The sequence below is a fragment of the Echinops telfairi genome, unplaced genomic scaffold (genome assembly GCF_000313985.2).
Source record: "Echinops telfairi isolate 266 unplaced genomic scaffold, ASM31398v2 ScPeMD7_3533;HRSCAF=4204_0, whole genome shotgun sequence".
NCBI lineage: Eukaryota > Metazoa > Chordata > Mammalia > Afrosoricida > Tenrecidae > Echinops > Echinops telfairi.
In genome coordinates this window covers 59,828,304-59,850,250 of record NW_022107431.1, presented here as the reverse complement: position 1 = coordinate 59,850,250, position 21,947 = coordinate 59,828,304, and the positions used below count along the sequence as shown (strand labels likewise).

General features: G+C 41.5%; 1 protein-coding gene and 2 pseudogenes across 5 annotated transcripts in view; all 3 read left to right on the top strand.

The window, feature by feature from the left end:
- Positions 1–5,965: 5,965 nt before the first annotated feature.
- Positions 5,966–21,947, top strand: part of ECHDC1 (ethylmalonyl-CoA decarboxylase 1) — a 28,227-nt gene continuing 12,245 nt past the window's right edge. The window contains exons 1-7 of one of the 5 annotated variants that reach the window (XM_045294423.1): positions 5,966–6,086; positions 6,187–6,362; positions 7,011–7,151; positions 9,368–9,507; positions 12,129–12,350; positions 15,298–15,440; positions 19,174–19,226. In XM_045294423.1, the coding sequence (XP_045150358.1) occupies positions 12,131–12,350; positions 15,298–15,440; positions 19,174–19,226 (416 nt within the window). In that variant the 5' untranslated portion in view covers positions 5,966–6,086; positions 6,187–6,362; positions 7,011–7,151; positions 9,368–9,507; positions 12,129–12,130. Of the gene's footprint in view, positions 6,087–6,186; positions 6,640–7,010; positions 7,152–9,367; positions 9,508–12,128; positions 12,351–15,297; positions 15,441–19,173; positions 19,227–21,947 lie in introns of all 5 variants that reach the window. The other 4 variants (XM_045294421.1, XM_045294422.1, XM_004702057.2 and 1 more) reach the window with 4 other exon arrangements.
- On the top strand, positions 9,140–9,930 carry LOC115871004 (annotated as a pseudogene).
- On the top strand, positions 13,687–13,881 carry LOC115871166 (annotated as a pseudogene).

Genomic DNA, 21,947 nt, shown 5'->3' with positions numbered 1-21,947 from the left:
CTCATAGTGGGACCAGCCATGTGGTCCTCTCTGTGGACTGGCTGCTCTAATTGGGAGCATTGTCCTCACAGCCTGGTGGACCAGGATGTGCTCCACTCTCTCCTCCTCCCCCTTCATCTGCCCCTATGTGCTCTGATCAGATATGTCCCTCTCCCGGAGGTGCAGATTCAATGCAGACCTTTGAAATAAATTCTTCTGGCAGGAGGCGCAGGTGTCCACGTAGTAGTTGGGATTGGGGCTGGCCCCCCAACCATCAGCTTTCTTCACCACATTTTCTTATGCACCCATTTGTCTTCAGCGATTGTATCAGGGAGGTGAGCACACAATGATATGATTTTTTTGTCCTTTGATGCCTGATAACTGATCCCTTTGGGGGTGAGCAAAAATATGGTTCAATGAAAACAATGGTTGATTAATTTAAAGAATGATGGCACAGTATACATTATCCTCTACTAAATTTAGCTCCCCCTCCCCTCCAGTTAGGCTATTTTCTTTATTTAAAGTAAATTCTTAAACAATTCTCAAAAATTTGTGAGAAATATTTCTAACAATAGAGAAAAGGTAACTAATGTTTCATCATATTAATTAATGAGTTCAACCTTAAAAGCAAATGAGTTCTAGTTGCACATGGCACGTGGATTCAGATATAATGTAGCCTTCAGTTCAAAAGACTAGGAGAACAAAGTCAGCCCCACTTGTATGAGGAGTTGGTGGCTACCTAATATGCAAAATTCTTTCCGGGATAACAAAAAGGCTGCCTATCATTATATGTATGGATCAATTCTTGATGCCTTTACAGAGAAAAGGACTTTTATTCTCCCTTAAAATATAAAAGGATTTTTTAACGAAATATACTTATGAATAACATAAACTGTTGGCTTAAGGCAGCATCAAAGCATAAATGACTGAGGTTGATCCAATCATTCCTGTGAAACATTCATTTTTGATCTAATGAGATCATTTGATCTCTTTTCACAATGCTCTTTTGCAGAAAAAAGTTGCATAGCATATCTTAGTTTTCTTGTTGCTGTTGATTCCATGGAGACCTGACACCCAAAAGAACAAAGCTTGATCCCCTGTTATCCTCACAATTGTTCCTGTGCTTGCTTCTCATAAAACTGCTTGATCATGTATCATCCTAGGCCATTGCCCCCATTGTTCCTATGCTGGAGCCCATTGCTGAAGGCACTGAGTCAGCCTACTTCGTTGAGGGCCTTCCTCTTTTATGCTGCCCTCTATTTTACCCATCCTGATGTCTTTCCTGGCATGTCCAAAGTACAGAGATGAAGTCTTACCGTCTTTGCCTTTAAAGAGCATTCTGGTTGTACTTCTTCCAAGACACATCTCTTTGTTCATTTGACAGTCCATGGGACTTTTCATAATCTTTGTCAACACCACAGTCCATGCATCTATTCTTCTTTGGTCTTCCTTATTCAACTTTCCAACTTTCACACACATATGAGGCAATTGAAAATAGTATGGCTTGGGTCAGGAGCACCTTAGCCCTCAGAGTAACATGTTTTCTTTTCAACACTTTAAAGAGGTCTGATGCAACAGAACTGTCCAACGAAATGTGTGGTTTGATCTCTGCTGCTTCCAGGAGAATTGATTTGGGATACAAGCAAGATGGAATCCTTGACAACTTCAATCTTTGCTCTTTTAATTATGATATTAACTATTGGTACAATGTTGGTCTTATTTACATTGGGCTGTAATCCATACTGAAGACTGCAGTCCTTGATCTTTATCAGCAAATTCTTCTCATCGTTTTCACTTTGAGCAAGCAAGATTGTGTCATTTGTATATCACAGTTGTTAATAAGCCTTCCTCTAAACCTGATACCATATTCTTCATCATATAAGCCAGCTTCTCTGATTATTTGCTCAGCATACGGATTAAATAAGTATAGTGAGAGGATATAACCCGATGCACACCTTTCCTGATTTAAAACCATGTGATGTCCTTGTTCTGTTTGCACTACTGCCTCTTGATCCATGTACAAGTTCCGCATGAGAAAAATGAAGCGTTGCAGAATTCCCATTCTTCTCAAGGTTGTCCATTATTTGTTGTGATCCTCACAGTCAAACGCCTTGGCAAAATGGATAAAAGACAGGAAAACTTCTTTCTTGTATTCTCTGAGTTTAGCCAAGCAAAACTCTGACATCAGCAGTGGTATCTGTTATTCCACAGCTTGTTCTCAATCTGGCCGGAGCCTCTGGCAGTTCCAGCGTCCTGCTACAACCTTTGTTAGATGATCTTCAGCAAAATATTACTTGAACGTGATATCAATGCTAATATTCTATAACATGAGCAATTTTTGTATTATTCTTTGAAATGGTTACAAATATGGATCTCTTCTTGTCAGTTGGCTGAGTAGCTGTCTTCCAATTTTCCTGACATAGATGAGTGAGTGCTTCCAGTGCTTCATCAGCTTGTTGAAACATTTCCATGGATATTCCATCAATTCCTAGAGCCTTGTTCTTGGCTGATGCTTTCAGTGCAGCTTGAACTTCTTCCTTCAGTACCATTGGTTCCTGCTGAAGCCACCTCCTAAAATGGTTGACTGTGGACTAGTCTTAGTTGGTACAGTAACTCTGTGCATTCATTCTGTCTTCTTTTGATGCTTCCTGCATACTATTTTGTCCATAGAATCTTTTGCTATTGCAACTCAAGACTTGATTTTTTTTTCTTCAGTTCTTTCAGTTTATGATATGCCAAGTACGTTCTTCCATTTTGGTTTTCAAATTCTATGTCTTTGCACATTTCATTATATTTGGCGTTGTTATACTGAGCTGTTCTATGAAATATTATTTTCAGTTCTTCCCTTTCATCATTTTTCCACTGCTTTATCTACTCTACCAGACAAAAAGTAATAGAAGGCAAGTACATCAGTGAAATAAAGCAGAGCATACCTCTTTGCATCCACTTTGTGCATTAGGGTGGTAATATAAATGCTTACTCAACAATTCAAAAGCAGGCAAGGGTTCTGGGATAAACCAAAGCCTCCAGCAACGATGCCACACAGACTAGAGATGGAGAAAGCCACACATCCCAGGAAATGTGCTGCGATCGGGGATATAGTTCCAGGGAATCTGTCCACATCTGTCAATGAATTTGAAAAGCTTCCCTTCATATCACTAAAACACACACCATATCAGTTTTTCTACCCCATCACCTTTGGGCATTGCTACATAAGCCCACCAGCATTATTACTGCATCCCACTCTATTGTTATTTGGCTTTACTAAATAAAGGAAGACCAGAAAATCAAGTCCTTTAGAGAAGGAAATCTACTGGTTGGGTTGGGGGAGGAAAGGGGGAGGAGTTATAGAGAAAATTCACTTTCTCAAAACCTAGGATTAATTTTATGATTCAGATATTAGGAGTCCTATCTTAGTAAAAGCCCCCAGAGCTAATAATGACAGTAGACTAAAATTTTCATAGATCTTAATGACCTATTCTTTTCTCTTTCTAGATAATTTTGTTATACAAAGTTATTATCTTTTTTAATTATTTAGGTTTTCCTCAGAGCATTTCTTTCATTTCCAAAACGCTGTTTATCTAAACTGACATTGGCAGGTGCATATAGACTCAAGAGTTTTATATTTACATCTGCACACAAAGACTGTCCATCTCACTGTTGTCTCTGAATGTTATCTGTGCCTCACACTCATCATCTTCCCTCATCTTTGTCACATTTTGATATTTTAACCTTTGGAACCCTGTTGGCATAGTGGTTACACAATTGGGCTGTCAGCCATTTAAAACCAACAGCCACTTCACAGGAGAAAGACCGAACTTTCTCCTCCCTTGAAGAGTTACTCTTGGCCCCTCTGCCACCTTCCTGCCTGCTAGAACTCTGTGTCTGCTTCCAGGGATGGCCCCATGTGGGCTGCCTGACTCTGAGGGCTGTTAGCACCCCACAGCTGTGCCCCCATTGGCCTGTGACCCTTCTGCATCTGTTCACCATTCTGCGCCACTGGCATGTGGCTACGTGAGCCTAAAGAGGGGCTTTGGGACTAACCTCAGACTTAGGCACTTGAATTGGACTGGGCTGGGATGCCTTCTTCATCTATAATTACTTTGGGGGCGGGGAAAGAGTCTCGGAAAGTCACAGGGCTGTTTTTTATTTTTCTGTGATATACATATTGGCTAGAGAGAGAGAGAGATTAAGTCACTTTTGTCTGTTATTTCCTAGATATCCAAAAGTTGTTGAATTGTAACATATGCACAAATGTGCTTGATACAACTGATGTATGAATGTGATGAGTTGTATGAGGCCCCAATAAAATGATTTTTTAAAACCCTGTTTATTTTTAATCCCCACTTCCTCTTTTCCTGACCCTGTAGATTCTGGGACTGTAAGTAAAATCCTGTTCTTGTTTTATTCCCTCGGTGACCATCTTACGTTTACTCCTCTTCAGGATCGCTCTTCTGCTCTTTTTTATTTTGCCCTGTGCCACTCACCGCTTCTCACCCCGTCCCCTGCACTCATCCACCTTCCTGTCCAGGAAGAAGTGCTTAGTGCCAGGATCAAAATTTCAAGCTATAAGGAACTTGTGAGGAAGTCATGAGAGGCCATCCCTGGCCCAAACCTGATGCTTCCTCCTGGTTGCCCTTCCTACAGGTGGCACACTAGGGTGGGTGTGCTGTGCTGCTGGGCAGGTAACCCACCTCCAAACCCCAGTGGTCAGTTTTACTTTTTGTTAAGCTGTAATATAAAGTTTCATTGTATTTGCAAATATATAATGAACTTCATTAAAATAGATAATCCCATACCCCCCAAATAATAATGATTCTGGCACTAACAAACCTTCTCATATGACTAACAGACATTGCCATATTCGAGCACATTTTGAATTGATGGCAGCTTTTGTCTCCAAGTAATCTCTTTATCACTCAGTGTTTGTACTAAGATCCTGGAACAAGCAAAAGTTGAATAGTCTTGGCACCGAAGCAACCTTCCCTGGGGGAACAGGACAAGGTTTCCTATGTGAAACTCGTCCACCATGGGTGATCCCTGCAGGTATTTGAAATACTGCTTGCATAGCTCCCAGCATCTTACCAACATGCAAGCTTTCAAAGTACAACAAACTGACAATATGGGTCAGGTCTACATGGGACTATGAAAAGAACTAGTGTTCGGCGACTGCTCCTTACTATCTCTAACTGGTATGGTCACTAGGGTTGGTATCACTCGGTAACTCATTATCTTATGCCCCACAATCATAGGCTGACCAGCAAGGGGCGCACCTATCCTATTGCCCCCCACTCCGCCCCCTCCGCCACCCCAACAGGGAAAGAAGTGGCTCGACCACTATTGGCTGGTATTTCGGGATTCTCCAAAGCTACTCCTCTCTCCTATAGGCAAAGGTGGGGGCCCCTGGGGTCACCCCCAAATGCCAGTGTTCCCAGTCCTGTGGGGCAGAATTGATAACGCAAGCACTCAGCCTTCCAGCCAAGCCGGAACACAAGGGAGAATGCGAGGCTGTGGCTGGGCCACAGGAGACGAGCGCCCGGCTGCGGGCAGGTTTCCGAAGACAGCGGTGCTTAGGCGGGGAGCCCCATGGGGCCTCCGGTAAGATCAGAGCAGGAGGAGGCGGAAATGAGTGGGGAGGTCGGGCCCGGCGGGCCTCGGGATCGCTGCAGGGTCGCAAGGGATTGTGGGAGACCTAACCCGAGGCGCGGACAATCGGGCCAAAGGCGCTCGAAGGCAGGCGCGGGAGAGCGGAAGAGGGGCCCGAGAGCTCCAGGGAGGAGTCTCGGGCGAGCGGAAGAACTTGCCCCGCTGCCGCGGCATCCCGGGCACGGCGGCCGGGTGTCCGCCCAGGGGCCCCAACGGCGAGGCCCCCCCGGCCCGCCTCCCCGTGCCGGACGTGGGACGTGGGGCCGCGCGGCGCCCGCCGACGTGCAACGGAGGGCGACGTGAGCGCCGCGAGCGGACCGCCGACGCGGACGCGGGTTCCGCTCCCGCCGGGGAGGTGGGGACGGTGAGCAGGTCCGGTGTGTCCGTCCTGGAGAAGTCAGCGGCCTCCACGTACGTGGAAGGAGACGGAGGTTTCGTCGATGTTGATGGCCTCGGGCTAAGTAGGTACCGTTTTCGTAGACTTGTGCCACTGTCTGTTTCTCTACGTCCGAATCAACGCTCTTGCTTGACTCGCTTGTGTTTCTGCAACCAACTTTTCAGGATAAGCGACCAGCGCCTCTTTCAGGATGGTGCGCGCCTTCCGAATGAAGCCGCAAATTCCTTTTTAATGCCTCACACGCCTGCAGGCGCTGGAATGGAAGCCACCGGTGAATTACTTTACCGAATGGGCTGAGCAGGACGTCAGCTTCCCCTCCTGCTGCTTTCCCAAACGGAGGGTCTGTTTTCCATGGCCTTTGCTGGCGGTGATTTGGTGAAGGGAACCTGGGCGGGGACTGCAGAGGCCCTCCCTTTCGCTGCCCTATAGCAGCTCTTCCCCTTGGGGGAGAAAGCTGGGATTGTGAAGTGCATTGGAGAAGGGAGGAGACAGGCTCCTTTCTTGATGTTTTATTGGGTCCTGACCGGAAGAGTGAGAGTAATAATAGGTTGAGGCAGTATCAGTCATCGGCCTTTCAATAGGAAACGCAGTTGGTCTTCACATGGAACTGAGAAAAGGTGAGTTGTGGGAATAATAAATGAGGTAGCTGAGTTGGTTTATGGCCGGATTCTTAAATCCTTATATGGAATTTCGTTTAAGAACGCGAATTTTGGAAATTGCTGTTTGCTACTCCCCACTTCTGGCAATACCCACGCCCTCTTGGCGCTAAATGTAATGGAAAACTTTGGTTAAAGTAATAGGAGCAAAGTGTGTGGCAAGAGTAGAAAGTAAGGAATTCCCTTTGAAGGAAAATATAATAGGCAGAACTTAGGCTGTCCTCAGCTTCAACTCATGCCAACCCCATTGTTTCAGAATAGAGCCGCTCCTAGGTTTTTCTTATCTATGATCTTCAAAGAAGATTGATATTTTCTGTGGTGCTTTTGGGCAGGTAAGCACCTTTTGCTGTGTCTCTCAGTCACACCCGTAACAGGAAGACAAACCGCCTATGCGGACGTCTAGAATGAAGAGAAAACCTGAAGGATTTAAGGAACTACAACAAGTTCAGTGTGCCTGTGTGAGGGAGAGGGAGGTGGGTGGACGTAATGAAACCTGAAAACTGAAAAACCAAACTCACTACCATGGAGTTGATTCAGACGTTTAGTAACTGCCTAGGCTTATGTATTGAAAGCTTAAAATCAGACACTATAGATAATATATACTGATCATCTAAAAGCAAACATCAACGTCTTCTGTTGTTTCACACTTAATGATCTGCCTTAGACTTTTTTTGAATGTTAAATTCGGGTTTGTGATACTCATCTCGGTTTGGGGATTCCAAAATCTGACCATACAGATAAAAGCATTTAGCTGGCTAATTCCCTGAGCAGTGCAGGGACTGGCGCTGTTCAGATGATCTGATCACCTCTGAAGAACCTGAGAAACAACCAGGGAGAGTGAGCCTTTTGAGCTCAGATAGCTCGCAGTGGTTCTCAATCTTCCTAATGCCAAGACCCTTCAATACAGTTCCTCATGCTGTGGTGACCCCTCAACCATAGCACTATTTTTATGGTTTTTGAGAATGATGGTGGCCACAAATTTACAAATGTGCTTGACATAATGCATGTATGTATGGATTGTGTTGAGTTGTACGAGTCCCCAATAAAATGATTTTTTAAAATTATTTTTGTTGCTACTTCATAACTATAATTTTGTTACTGTTATGAATCGGCAACCCCTGTGAAAGGGTCACTTGCCCCTCAAGGGGGTCACGACCCACAGGCTGAGAACCGCTGGCTTAGAGGCTTCTCAGCTCCCTTTTAATGAGCTCCCTCAGCTGGATGAAATCTGCTTCTTATGGATAATTAGGCATCTACCTGTTAACTTCTAAATATAAGTTTTGTTCTTATGGAAGTTTACACATTGCTAAATGCTTTAAAACTTTTTCATTACTTTGTGAATCTGAAATAAATCCAAAATACAGATTGTGTGCTTCATAACATTTTAACGACATCTTATACTCCCTGCTATGGAGGTCCATTTGAACTCTTAGCCATCATATAGAAGAGAGTATAATTATTCTCTCTGGTTTCTAAAGCTGTAAATCTTCACAGATACCTTATAACATCTTTCTCCCCGCTGGTGGGTTCAAATAATCTTTGTGTGTGTGTGTGGGGGGGCGGGGGGGCTAGTAACCATTTTTAATACAGAACATAAATATTAAACTGGGATTCTAAGAATGTAACTCTTTATGAAAATAGAAAAGTACAACTTTCTCCTGTGCAGTGGCTGGTGGCCTCAAACTGCTGACCAAGCTACAGATGTTGACTTTCAGGAGGCATGTGAAATGAATCAGTGACAGTTGTTTTAGTTCAGATATCATGTAGTGGGTTTGAAATGTTAGTAATAGAGAAACAGAATGGGAAAGATAAGGCAGAATAAATACTTTTAGAGACAGATCACATGTGGGAGATAAGGGACAGGAAGAAGTAGGAGGTTTCCTAATGTGGAATGTGGAATGATACTCCAAAAATCTAAATGAGTGAATAAAGAAGGAACAAAGGGCTTTAGGAGAAGTCTGAGTCTCGATTTAGAGGGGATGATTTGGGGGGGTCTGTGGTACATCTGAGGAGCGCTGGTGGTGGTGTTGGACTGACTGCGAGGTTGGTGGCTCACACCCTCCAGTCACTCAGACCGCCTGCTCCTGTAAAGATTTACAGCTTTAGAAACCCCATATCTAGTCACTTTAATTCAGAGTCAACTTAATGGCAGTAGGCTTGGATTGGGTGAATGAAAGATAGTGGAAGCCCCTTTCTGGTAGGCAATATTCTATTAGTTAGGAATGCATGCATAACATGAACTGTGCGTGGATATGTGACGTGTTGTCTTAAACATGTGTTAGTAAAAGTATAGACAGAGACTAAAAGAACTGTAGTAAATTTATAAGGTGAATAAATAGAAAAATAGGCAAAAAGCTTACAGATATTTCACAACAGGATATCTAAATGACCACTAAATCTTTAAATTTATTAGACCCTGTAGAAATGCAAAGTATCCGACTGGTTAGGACTTGCAGGAAAGATGGACTATCCCGCATTGGGTACCCTGGAGGCCACAGATGGCCAAGGGGCCGGGTGGTACAACAGCATGGAGGAGCGGGCGGGCTGGGAAGCGGTGCGCTTTGCCTGTGGGAAGCGGTGTCCGGAGCCCAATCTGCGGGGAGGGAGGACGTGGAGCACATGATCCAGAAGAACCAGTGTCTCATCACCAACACCCAGTGTAAGATTTGCTGTACCTTGCTCATTCCAGTGTCCCAGAAGCTGGCACATTACCAGAGCAAAAAACATGCCAACAAAGTGAAGCAATACCTAGCATGGAATGGAGACATTAAAGGGGGAAACAAAGAAGCTAGACGCAGACCAGTTGGGAAGGGCTACCCCTGCAGACGGGTAAGATAGTGCTGAACTCCCTAGAGCAATACCAAGCTCATTTCAGCGGCTTCAAGCACAAGAGCCAGTCACCGAATGTAATGACATTACCCTTGGGCCAGATTCCACAGTAATGAAGGGGTGGTCCAGGGACATACACGCAACAGGAAGAGGAGGGGCTGGGGTACACGTGGTATGACAAGATAAGTGGATTCCAAATTCAGGAGCTCAACCTTGACCTGTTCCCTGGGTGTCCAAAGGAACCATTATCAGTAGGGTGTAAACTCCACCTACAGGAGCCTGTCCATTGTCCCCAGGCACAGAGCAGGGCCCCCTGAAGTTTGGCAACTGATTGCCCTCAGGGGTGGGGGAATCCTGCGCATCTGACCTCCCCCCACACAAGTGCAACCCATTCAGAAAGACTCCACCACCTTTGAAAATTAGAGATGTTTCAACCCAGCATTCCTGGTTCGTGGGGCCATGAGCCAGCGTCTATGACTGGGCTTCCGTGGACTCCCATTGCCTCTCCTACCACGGAGTACGTATACCTGAGGCAGGATTGAACCACTGCAACCTGTGATTGATCCAGGCAGTTGCAGACATCCACCCCAGTTTGCCCCTACTTGTGTTCCTCCATTTGGCCCAAGCCTCTGTAATCGGACTGGAGACTCACTGAGTGGTAAATTGGAGGATGACCGTCCTCCCCAGCCTTATAGGCCACAGTTGCAAGACTGTAGGGCCTAGTTTTGCTCTGATCACTTTGGGACAAATCTGCAGCTGAAGACCTTAGCTCTCCTTGGGCTCTGGGACTCTCCTGTCTTGGGAGAGGCAGGAAACCTACAACATTCATGCCAGACTCTGGACAGGGTGGGAAATGCCAGGTGGAAGTGGCTACAACAAAGTGGCTGGTAGGGATGAAACACTCTTCCTGCCTAAAAATGACAGCTTCTCTTGAGCCAGGACCAGATGCTGGCCAGTTGTGCAGGGTCTGCCCACTGCAATCTCCTGGAGCAGGGACACAGTCCTAAGTGAGCACTGTGCTCTCTCCTGCCCCTTCTCCATGGTCCCTGAATGGTGCTAAGGAGCTGCAGCAGCTGGGGGCCAACTGGAGCCAGAGAAGGCCTTAGTTCCACTGGGCTCAAGGGACACTTTGACCCAGGGATGTGTCCCCCACATGCAAGTTTTCATGATAGTTCTGTGCCCTAAAAGGCAACTTGCCTTATGCCAGCCAGCCCAGGGGTCACTGCAGCACTTGGGCCCTACTGGCCCACTCCTTTCCATGTGCAGCAGACTGCTTGCCTAGGAGCTGTGGTGCTAGCCTTTCTCTGCCAGGAGCTATCTGGATACCAAGGAGGCCAAAGGGGCTCCCAAGGAAAGGAATGGAGAGCTGGTACAGGTTTCTCCAGTGAGGAAGCATCTTCTCAGGCCCCAAACAGATTCTTCAACTCTGGGTTTGGTGGGCTGGGGCTGAAAGTGGATTTCTCCTTGTTGCTTTTAAGGAAGAATTCTAGGGAGTGACACCATCCCTGACCCCTCTTCATAGGGTCCAAAAAGCCCCTAGTTGCTCTTGTAGCCTGCTCTCCCACTCCCCTTCCTTTTGCTATGAAATGCCTTTGCATTGTGTGTGTGTGTGTATACACACGCATGCAAGCTTTTGTGTGTGTGTGTGTGTGTGTGTGTGTGTACACGCACCGAGCTTCTGTGCCTTGTGGTCACTGACGCATTCAAATAAAGAATTTTTCCCAAAAAACAAAACAAAAAAAAGAAATGCAAAGTATAATTGCAATGAGGTAGTTACCTAAAATTAGGGGAGTAAAGGTAAGGGAGGTAGTACCAAATGATAATAGAGTTTGGGAGCAACTGTAACTCTCACTAGAAATATAAACTAGTACACACATTTTAAAAGGCACTTTGGCAATGTGTTCTAAAGTTGAGCCAATGTATACATTATAACAAGTCATATACATGTATGCTTTGTTAACAAAACAGTTTATATAAGGGGGAAAAAAACCTATGGACAGAGATGAGATTGTGCAAGATGCCCAAAGGGACTACAGAAAGTTCTGTTTTTCAGAAAATTTCCATTTTTCCTTGAGTTTTTTGAAGTCCCTTCATAAATATGAAGTAAGAGATGGAGGACACAGAAACTACACATACATTCCTGTTTCCTTCCCGGTTTTTCCTTTCCTTCCCTGAAAATATCAAAAGAATGTAAGTACAGTGCTAAGAATACAAATTCTGCCTGAAGACTTTCATTTCTAGGGAACATTTATATGGAATTTATTCTTAGATTTTGAAAAAGCTAAAGGGTTGGACAAATAGCAAGTGCTAAGGTGACAACGACAACCTGGAGTTAGATGGTGCTAAATGGAGAACAGTTTTAAGATTTTTCGAAATCTTGCTAGTGCAATATATTCACTGTAATGATGTCATCACCCCTCAGTGATATACCAAAGTGGTTTGTTTGTGAATTACTTGGTTTGAAAAAAGAAGAGGGTACAAAACCAATTTCATAAAAGAGTGCATTTTGAAAGTAGGGAAGTACTCCCAGTTGAACGGTCCTTCACTACAGTCCATTGGCACGCAATAGAAAAGTGAGTGAGTGTTCATCTGAACTACTACGTACTATGTCTCTTTTCCAGAAATGGCGGCTAGTGTTTTGAAGACACCATCTCTGTCTGCCCGGACAAAACTGCTGTGTCAGACTGGGTTGTCACTTTATAATACATCTCATGGCTTCCATGAGGAAGAAGTTAAAAAAAAGCTTGTACAGTTTACTGGTGGATCCGTTGACCTTCAGAAGAACGATAATGGCATTGGCATTCTTACTCTGAATAATCCAAGTAAAATGAATGCATTCTCAGGTACTAGAGTTCTTTCTTTGACTAATTAAAGAATGACTTTAAATCTAACATGCTAGCTATCATGTCGTTTTTGTTTGTTTGTTTGTTTTTTATCATGTAGTTTTTATTCTTGCCCAGGCAGCAACATTTTTGAAAGTAGTGACACTTTTTGTAGAACAACAACAAAAACAAATACATTAAATTATGCAATTACAGTAGTCAGTTTAAACACCGCCTGTTTTATTGACTTTTTACTAATTCGTAGATACTGATGAGAACCTATTTGCTAGGCAAGACTCTTGGAATATAAAAGTATTATATTTGTAAGACCTGGAGGTCCAGGATATGTTGTAATTTTGTGCTGTAGCTCACACTTGAATTATGTTTCCTAGGTATTGTGCAACACTTAATGAGTAGCCTTGCTGACCACATTTTACGCTTATTTCAAAATGATGTTGTTAATCTCTGTTTTTCAGTTATGCAGCTTGTGGAAGGCAGTCATATTTTTTAGTATGATTTGAACCATTAAGCTAAAAATGTCTCAAGTTAATAATTTTTTTACTTTATGTAGAATCATAAATATAATTCAACAGACTTATAAATCTATAGTGGTTGTTTAAGCCCAAGATGACCTTTTTCTGCAGAATTCAGGACTTTCTATTTTTTCTATTATGTTATAGCTGTAAGAATATACAAGTGTGTTTTATGTTTATAACATAAGACAGTTATTAATCATGTATATCATTTTGAACTTTACGATAGCAACTTTCAAAAAGCAAAAGGAATAAATGAAATTAATGTTAGTAATATTTTATCTAATTCAATATAACCAAAGTATTACTTCACCATATCATTAGAGTAAAAATTTATGAAATATTTTTCATTCAATTTTTTAACCAAATCTTTGAAATCTGGGGTGTCTTGTATACGTACTGTACATCTTCATTTAGACTAACCACAGTTCAAGTGCTCAGTAGCTGCATGTGGCTTGAGGATACGCTTACTGAACAGTACTACTTTATACCTTCAGTTGGCTCAAAGAATAATAAACAGACATCTGAATATTAGCCTAAGAAAAATAAAATGAAAAAAAAGACTGCCCAAGAAGGTTTGACTAGAGCAATAGTTTTACTGCTGAATAACTGCAAATAAGAATTTGTAAACAGTAAAGCCTTTTATTTAAATGAAAACAAATAAAATTAATGTTTAATATATAAAATTTATTAAAGCAAAGCTATTTTCATATAGGTTAGGTTGAGTTGCATTAGATGATAAGGAGTGAGTCCCACACCCTGTGCTTCCTCACATTGTTTGAAAATCACCCAAACAGATACTCTGTAAAATTCCTTCTATTATTATACTTACCTGGCAGGGGAGATACCATGATCACAAAGGTGGTTTTCCCAGGGCGAGGCTTATCCATTGCACTCTGGATGTCCTGACCCCTGTGATTTCCCCAATAAAGAAAAAATGAAAAAAAAAGACAAAAACTCCTTCTATTAAAGTTTAAAATGTCAAAAAGATGAATTTAAGATTAACTGCTATATTTTCCATATTTAAGGCTAGCATTATTTTTCAGAACTTTTAATATGGGTTATTGAAGCTTCATATTTGCCTATCCTGATTTGCTCTTCCTTCAATGTGTATTTTATGTGGCTCTTTCTCCCACTCAACCATAAGTCTCATGAGAGTAAGCTCTACATCTGAAAAGCATTTAAAACAACCTTGGAAAGGATTACTCTTTTAGTTAGGTCATAATTAGCAATTAGAAAGATTAGCCTCCTTAGTTTTCTGTTACTTTTATTAATTTAACATTTATTGTAGAACTAATCTTACTGGCAACTTCAGAAAATGGCAAAGAACACAGTAGTTCTTCACATTGTGAGATTTCTGTTCTGAAGAAGTATACAAATTTAATGGAACTTATATAATTTTGAAACATGTGAAATAGATTCTTTGCTAGTTTTAACCCTCTGTACATGATCATTATGTTGAGTTTTAAAGCATTTACCTAGACAGAGGAGAGTCAACTCCGTTGTGTAAGAATAGGATGAACGGATGAACTCCTCCGCACCCCAAGGGGGAAGAACAATAGAAAAGTGGGTGAAGGGAAGCCAGTGGTCGGTGTATGATATGAAAATAATAATTTATAATTTATCAAGGGTTCATGGGGGGAGAAGAGGGAAAAAAAGAGGACCTGCTACCAAGGACTCAAATAGAAAGTAAATGTTTAGAAAATGATGGCAACATATGTAAAAATATGCTTGTACAATTGATGTACGGATTGTTATAAGAGCTGTAAGAGCCCCCAATAAAATTGGGGGGGAGGGGGAAGGATGAACTTGGAAGATCATAATATCCAAAGATAAACATATCCAAAAATTACTATTAGAAGATTGTAATGTGACAGTCATTAGTTTTTAGTTTAAACTTTTCCACTTTAATTTTTTCCTTACTAGCAAAGCTCATATTTCTCTCCTATTATCCTTTACCTAAGGTGTGTATATGATTTTAATTGTTCCACCTATTCATAAAGGAGCCCTGCTGGCATTGTAGGTGAAGCGGTGGGCTGCAAAGTGCAGGGTCTGTGATTCAAACCCATTAGTCATCCCGTGAGAGAAAGATGAGGTCTTATCACATAAGAATGACGCTCTCAGAAACCCTAAAGAGACCCACACTGTCCCACAGGGTCGCTCTGTGTGGGAATTGACTTGATGACAGTAGCTAACCTAATCGTGTATTTGTGTGATTTCTTAACTGCACTGGGTAGAAGCTACAACTAACAAATTGTAAGCTGATTAAAAGAAAGAACTGCCAGATGTACTTCTTTCTAGACGGGGCAGATAATTTGTAAATACTATGAAATATATTACCAAAGAGCCCTGCTTGACATCTCAGTTTATCCATTATTTCTGTTTTTCTCATGCCCTCCATGTGTTTGTGATTGATTGCCCTTTCTCTCTGGCAGGTGTTATGATGCTACAGCTTCTAGAAAAAGTCATTGAATTGGAACAATGGACAGAAGGAAAGGGTCTCATTGTCCATGGGGCTAACAACACTTTCTCTTCGGGGTCTGATCTGAATGCTGTGAAATCACTAGGAACTCCGGAGGCAAGTTTGTGTGAAAATATGCCTTAGATTATACATATTTATCTGACATCTATGGCTGAGATATTTTTATTTTACATATATGGTTATTATGAAGATACCAGCACCCAGTTACTATCAAGGCAGTTCTGTCTTAGAGAGAGCTCATGTATGCTCCGTAGGGTTTTCAATAGGGTTTCCAGATTCTTGGAATTAGATCACCAAGCCTTTTTTCTGAGGTTTCTCTAGAGTGAACTTATAGCTTCATCTATCTCTATGAGCTTAAAACTCAGATTAGGTTTAGGACATACCTTAAACTGATTAATGTACCTAATAAAAGCCCTATTCTTACACTTATAAGGGTTTTGATTCCAACACAAATTTTGCAAGGACACAGTTCAATTCATAACACAGAAAATTTTAGGAAATAATATGTCTGAAATAATGAAGTATGTAGTGATTTTAAGATTTAAAGAACAAAAAAACAGTATATGTGATGTTCCTTATTATAGTCTCCAATGCTACCTGAAAAATGGAAAATCATTATCAAGCACTTTACAAATATATTTTCTAATTTTTTAAATATGTGTAAACGGAAATTTAAAATGGATTTTGAGACTCATGCATGTGCATGAATTGCAGCTGCACATATAATCTGAGACTCCTAACATGACTAAGTTATAAAAAGCCTTTCTTGTAATGTGGTTTTTTCTTCATCCAACATACTTACTCTTTCTTGTTGCAAGTGCAACACTGGCACCTGCGTATTTTGTGAATTTGCTTTTCTGAGGATGATGACATAACTACAATATACAAGAGGTTCCAAAATGTTCATAGAAAATGCCATTTAATTTCATTCCATTTTCCTGTAAACTTTGATGCTCCCACATATGACAATTTTAGTAATTAGATCGCATTCCTTCCTAATTATAGTAAAAGTGCTGAAGATGCTTATTAAGTGACATCTTGAAAAAATCATTATGTTAGTGTTTTGCCACTATATTTTTTGAAAATTTTGTACTAGGACATTTTATTAATGAAAATTTCTAAAGATAAATAAAAATAGAAATTAGATCTAGGAATGGATTTGCGGCTTGCACCAAACCCTTACACCAATTTAAGAACAATTAGTTCTTATATCATAGCCCTGCTTGATATTTGTGCTCAGGAAGGGAACACAAAAGGTATAGGTTCTATAGCAAAGCTAAGGTCTTACAGGTTTGTCTCCAAACAGCCATCTAAGTGAGACGTCAATTAAGTTTACATGAAAGAAGCACTCAGTGACCCAAGGACTGTAAATCTTATCATCTGAAGCTGAAGGAGGTAATAGTGTCAGAGCTTAAATTGTGAGATTCTGGGTTTCAGGCTATGGATGACAGTGGAAGCCCAAGATATATTTGGGAGATCTTCACAGGACATAAGCTTCTGTGCTTTCCCTCTATCCATAGTGGGTGAATGGGAATAAACTGGTTGCCAGACAGAGTAATGGACAGATGACTACAGGAATACAGGAGACCAAAATGATAAACCTGACTTGAATGCTTAAATCCTTGCCACTTGATCCTCCGTCTGATGCATGTTGGGTCTGATCGGGTTTTCAACATTGTGTGTGTGTTTCATATTGGGGTTTATCGCTGATTTATTTTGTGATTGTGGGTAGCCCTCTTGAATATTTGTTATATGTTGTTCTATTTTTTGATATAGGAAACCCAAGATTGATGAACCTGTAGAGACAAGTGGAATAAGGGCTCTGGGGGGGGGGGGGCTACAATAGGGGAGAAAGGGCTAAAGGAGGGGAGCTGATATCAAGAAGTTCAAGAAGGAAAAAAATGTTTGAAATTGATTGTGTTAGCAATTGTACAATACTGCTTGATGTGATTGAACTATGGAATGATATGATAACTGTATTAACTCCCGATAAAGTGGTTTTTTTGGGGAAAAAATCCAAAACTAGATAAGTGATTATACCCATAGCAGCAACAAAAACCATCAGCATTTTACTACATTGTTTGGCTGCCACCTTTTTTTAAAAGTGTAGCTGGTTCCTTATGAAGTTGTTTTCATTTTGATGTGCTTTTTAAAGAGCAAGAAAAGAGCTTAAACTGTCTTTATTAGGCAGTTAATTTTTAGTTGAGAAGGTAGAAGCTGGGAGATGGACCACAGTAATGCAAGAATTAATCCTAAAAAGTTACAAGACAGAGAAAACAATAGAATAATAATCTAATGTAAGCTTTAACCCATTTATAAGAATCATGACGCAGATGATCTGTAGGCTCAAAGAAATCTCTTTCTAGAGGGAGAAATAATCGAAATACAATTATAAGCTTCAGAATGTGAAGAATAAAAACATTGTTCGCTCAACCATGAATGGGCATAACTCCTCCAGGAAAAATCTGACAGTTTGGAAACCAACCTCATGATCAGACCCACTAGCCTCTCTATAGGAAAGAGGTGAGGCTGTCTGCTTCCATAAAGTTGGATTATATCATATTGAGTTTGAGGTTTTGGCAGAATGTGAAAGTGTGTATCACATTTGGGAGTCTACATAAAAACAGTAGTTGAAACTTCCAAGGAAGAAATTTTAGACAAGAGAGAGAGGGGAGTGGGAATGCATTGGAATTTAGGGGAATATATACCTTTAGAGCAGCGGTTCTCAACCTGTGGATGATGACTCTTTTGGGGGTCGAACCACCCTTTCACAGGGGGTCGCCCGATTGATAACTAGCAGAATTACAGTGATGAAGTAGCAATGAAAATAATTTTATGGTTGGGGGTCACCACAAAAGGAGGAACTGTATTAAAGGGTTGCAGCGTTAGGAAGGTTGAGAACCAGTGCTTTAGAGAATTAACTGAATAAGATGATCAAGAAAGTAAAACTTACTGCCATGGAATCAATGCTGACTCATAGTGAGCACCTGTGAGTTTCTGAGACTGCAACTGTTTACAGGAGTAGAAAGCCCACTCTTCCTAAAAAGGATACTACAATAGGTAGAGAATCAGGAGTAGAAATGTCACTCCTGAACAATCAACAAGACAAAATACCAAAAGAGTTGACTAAAGAAAAGTGTTTAAGTAAATAAATAAATGGTGTTATAAAGATATGAAGACAGAAATAAGAAAAGTAGATAAAATAGAAATAAGAGAAAACCATTTAATTTGACAAGTAGGAGATAATTGAGACTCTTTGAGGCAGGGAATTTTGGGGGTGGATGAAGGCCAGGTACACTGGGTAGCAGAAAGCATGTGAGATGAAGAGGCAGTGAGATAGAATGCTTTAAACAAATTTGTAGAAGCTGCAGCTTGTGCACATATCAAAATAAAAATCCTAAAGATACCAAGAATCAACACTTAATATCTCTTGTCCTTCCTCATGCTTTTATATGGTTATATTCTTAAAGGATTCTATTGTGTAGGAATAGGTATGTATATGAATGCCTCTTCCTCTCATGTTACTGATTAGAACTCCCTACTATCCTAGGATATGTGATCTGACTCTTATACCTACAACTTTGTTGTAAGACCTTATATAAGATGAGCTCAAGGACCCTGATGAAATCAGGGAGATCAAATATAGCATAATTGGCATTTCACCCGGCATCAGTGTTTTCAATGAAAACCTCATTTTAAAAAGCTAGTTATATTTTTCCCCTCATTACTTTCTAGAGTGGTATTTTTTAGTTTTATTTTAAATGTTTGTATTTTTATTTCTTATTTAAATATATTTTCATTGTACTTTTATGCTTATTCTTATTTAAAGGATGGAGTGGCATTATGTATGTTCATGCAGAATACCTTAACAAGATTCATGAGGTAATGTATATATTTTTAAAATAGGACTTTTAAAAGACCAAAAATAACTCATCATTCCATTATCTGTAGTATTAAATTAAAATGGCAAGGAGGGGGGTGGGGAGCCAGCTCCCACCGTTAGTCACCGGTTCTGTAATGCACAGTTGTACGGTTGAGATATATAAGTATTATATTAAAGTCATCGAGAGTATGAGAGATATTACAATAATGCAGTTAGACACATTACATGGTAGCATTGCTCACCTCAGCCCCGCTTGTTGGTCCAAGTGGAGAGCGGGGAAGGGAAGGAGGGCAAGGGAACAAGGGAGAGGGGGAAGAGAGGGGAGTGACCAGGGATTGAGCAGCAAGGAGAGCATCTCTCTCTCTCTCTCTCTCTCTCTCTCTCTCTCTCATTGACCCACACCTATATCCCTTTTGGGGGCATGCCAGCCCACTAATTACAGGCAGAGACATAGGTCACAGGGAGGGGCTGCACTTTAGGTTACACAGCAATGAGAAGGGGTGGCAATAGGAAGAGGAGGGACAGAGCCGGTTTGGCCTGTTCCTGGCCCAACTGATAGACCATTATCAGTAGGATTCGAGCTCCACCCAGGAGCTTGTCCATTGTCCCCAGCAGCAGGGAGCAGGCCCGCCCCTGTGGTGGGATGAGTAGACAGTCTTGCAACTGATTGCCCTCAGGGGAGGGAATGCCTGCGCATCTGACCCCACACACACACACACACACAATTATTTAGACTAGTTAAAAATTAATAGCTGATTTTCAAGTTATAATTATTCTGATTAACATTTCTTTGTGCCATGGAAGATAATCATTTAATTAAATGTATAAGTATATGTAAGTATTTTAAATAGAGAAATTGGGCACAAAAAATTTTAAACATCGCTTTTTCCCTAAAGAGGTTATATTAGTTATGTTACATTAAAGCATAGACATGAATAAAATAAATACTGACATCAAATAGGATAAAGACAGGATTCAAGAGATGATACCTGTTGTTGTTATGTGTTATCCAGTCTGTTACAATTCATAGCAACCCTGTGTACAACAGTACGAGGCACTGTGCATCCTCTACCATTTTTGTTGCTTGAGCTTGTTGGGGACCACATGCCAGTCCAGTTACTTGAGGGTCTGTGAAAAAATGGTGCAGAAGAGGGTCTGTGTTTGATTTCCTCTGGCTTCCCTGTTGCTGTAAGGTAGAGGGCAGACATGCACCTTCCATCTTTCTTTACCTATTTTGACATCAACTCTGGTTCCCGTCATGGTATATTTAACATTCGTCAGCATCTCTAGTCTGCTTTTATGTTGAGTTCAGTGATTGATGTATTGGCCACAAAAAGCTCACAGCTTCAGACTCCGTGCCACTAAGTTGAATCAGACTGATGATGACCCTGTAGGATAGGGTAGAACTGTCCCTGTGAGTTTCAAATTTTTTTAGGAGTACAGAACCTCGCTTTCTCCCAGAAAGCCACTGGTGGTTGGAAACTGCCAGCCTTGTAGGTTACCACAAGGCAGGAATAGTAAACAGTAAGAATTTAAGTCATTGGTCCATAGCAGCACCTCTCCTCAGCCAGTAGCCAAGTTTCTTGGGTTTTTTTTCAGCCTCCCAGGCATGGGGTCCCTTGGTGTCTGCTTCTGTGAGCACTCTGGAAAGGCTACCTGCTGCTCTTCCGCACAGTCTCATACTCTCTGTCCTGCACCTATTCTCCAGCTGATCTTGCTTCAGCCTTTGGTCTCAGCCTGGCTGCTTTGTTCTGTCCCATGACCTCTGTGCCGCAGCCTTTGATGCCTCTGCTCTCAGCTTCTGTTACTTCAGACCAAGATCTGGAACATGCTCCACTGGTAGCTTTTCTTCTAATGGTCTCGAGTTTCTCTCTGGATCAAAGGCGGCTCTTACACAGAGGAATGACTATGATGGAGGTGTGGATTTTGTCTTTCAGCAGAGCATACCCCCTGTCCCCCAAGAAAACAAAAGGTGGTGGCTTGATTCTTACCCTCTACTAAATTGGAAACTTAATCCCACCTTAAACCTGTCTATTAGCAAAGCAGAAAACTATCCGCAAATGGGATTATAGCCACAGACATAGGATCCAGAGTTGTTATACATCACATAAAGAATTATGGATGGAATGGCCATATTAGTGATTGTATCTCAGTCTGCCTCGTTTTCTCTGACCTTCTATTTTACAGAGCATGATATCTTTCCCCAGGGACTGGTCCCTCCTCATAACATGTCCAAAGTACGTGAGGCGAAGTCTTATCCTCGCTTCTAAGGAGCACTATGGCTGTACTCTTTTCTTCTGGAAGTCCATGGTGTATTTAACTTTCTTTACCAGCAACATAATTCAAAGGCATCTGTTCTTCTTTGCTCTTCCTTCCTCCTTGTTCAGCTCCTATATGTGTATATGAGACATTTAAAAATACCATGGCACATCTTAGTCTTCAAAGTCATATCTTTGCTCTTTAACCCTTTAAAGAAGTCTTTCAGCAGATAAGCCCAATGTAATTTGTTACTTAATTTCTTGACCACTGCCTCCTGTGGATGTTAATTGTGAATGTAAGTAAAATGAAATCCTTAAAAGCTTCAATTTTCAGGTCTGTCTAAATAAGATAGGCTGGATGAACAATCTGGAGGAGAAAACAATAGGACCAACAGTTCCAGGGGGACATGGGAGATGGGGAGGTGGGGGGAAAGGTAGTGGTATTAACAAACCCAGGGACAA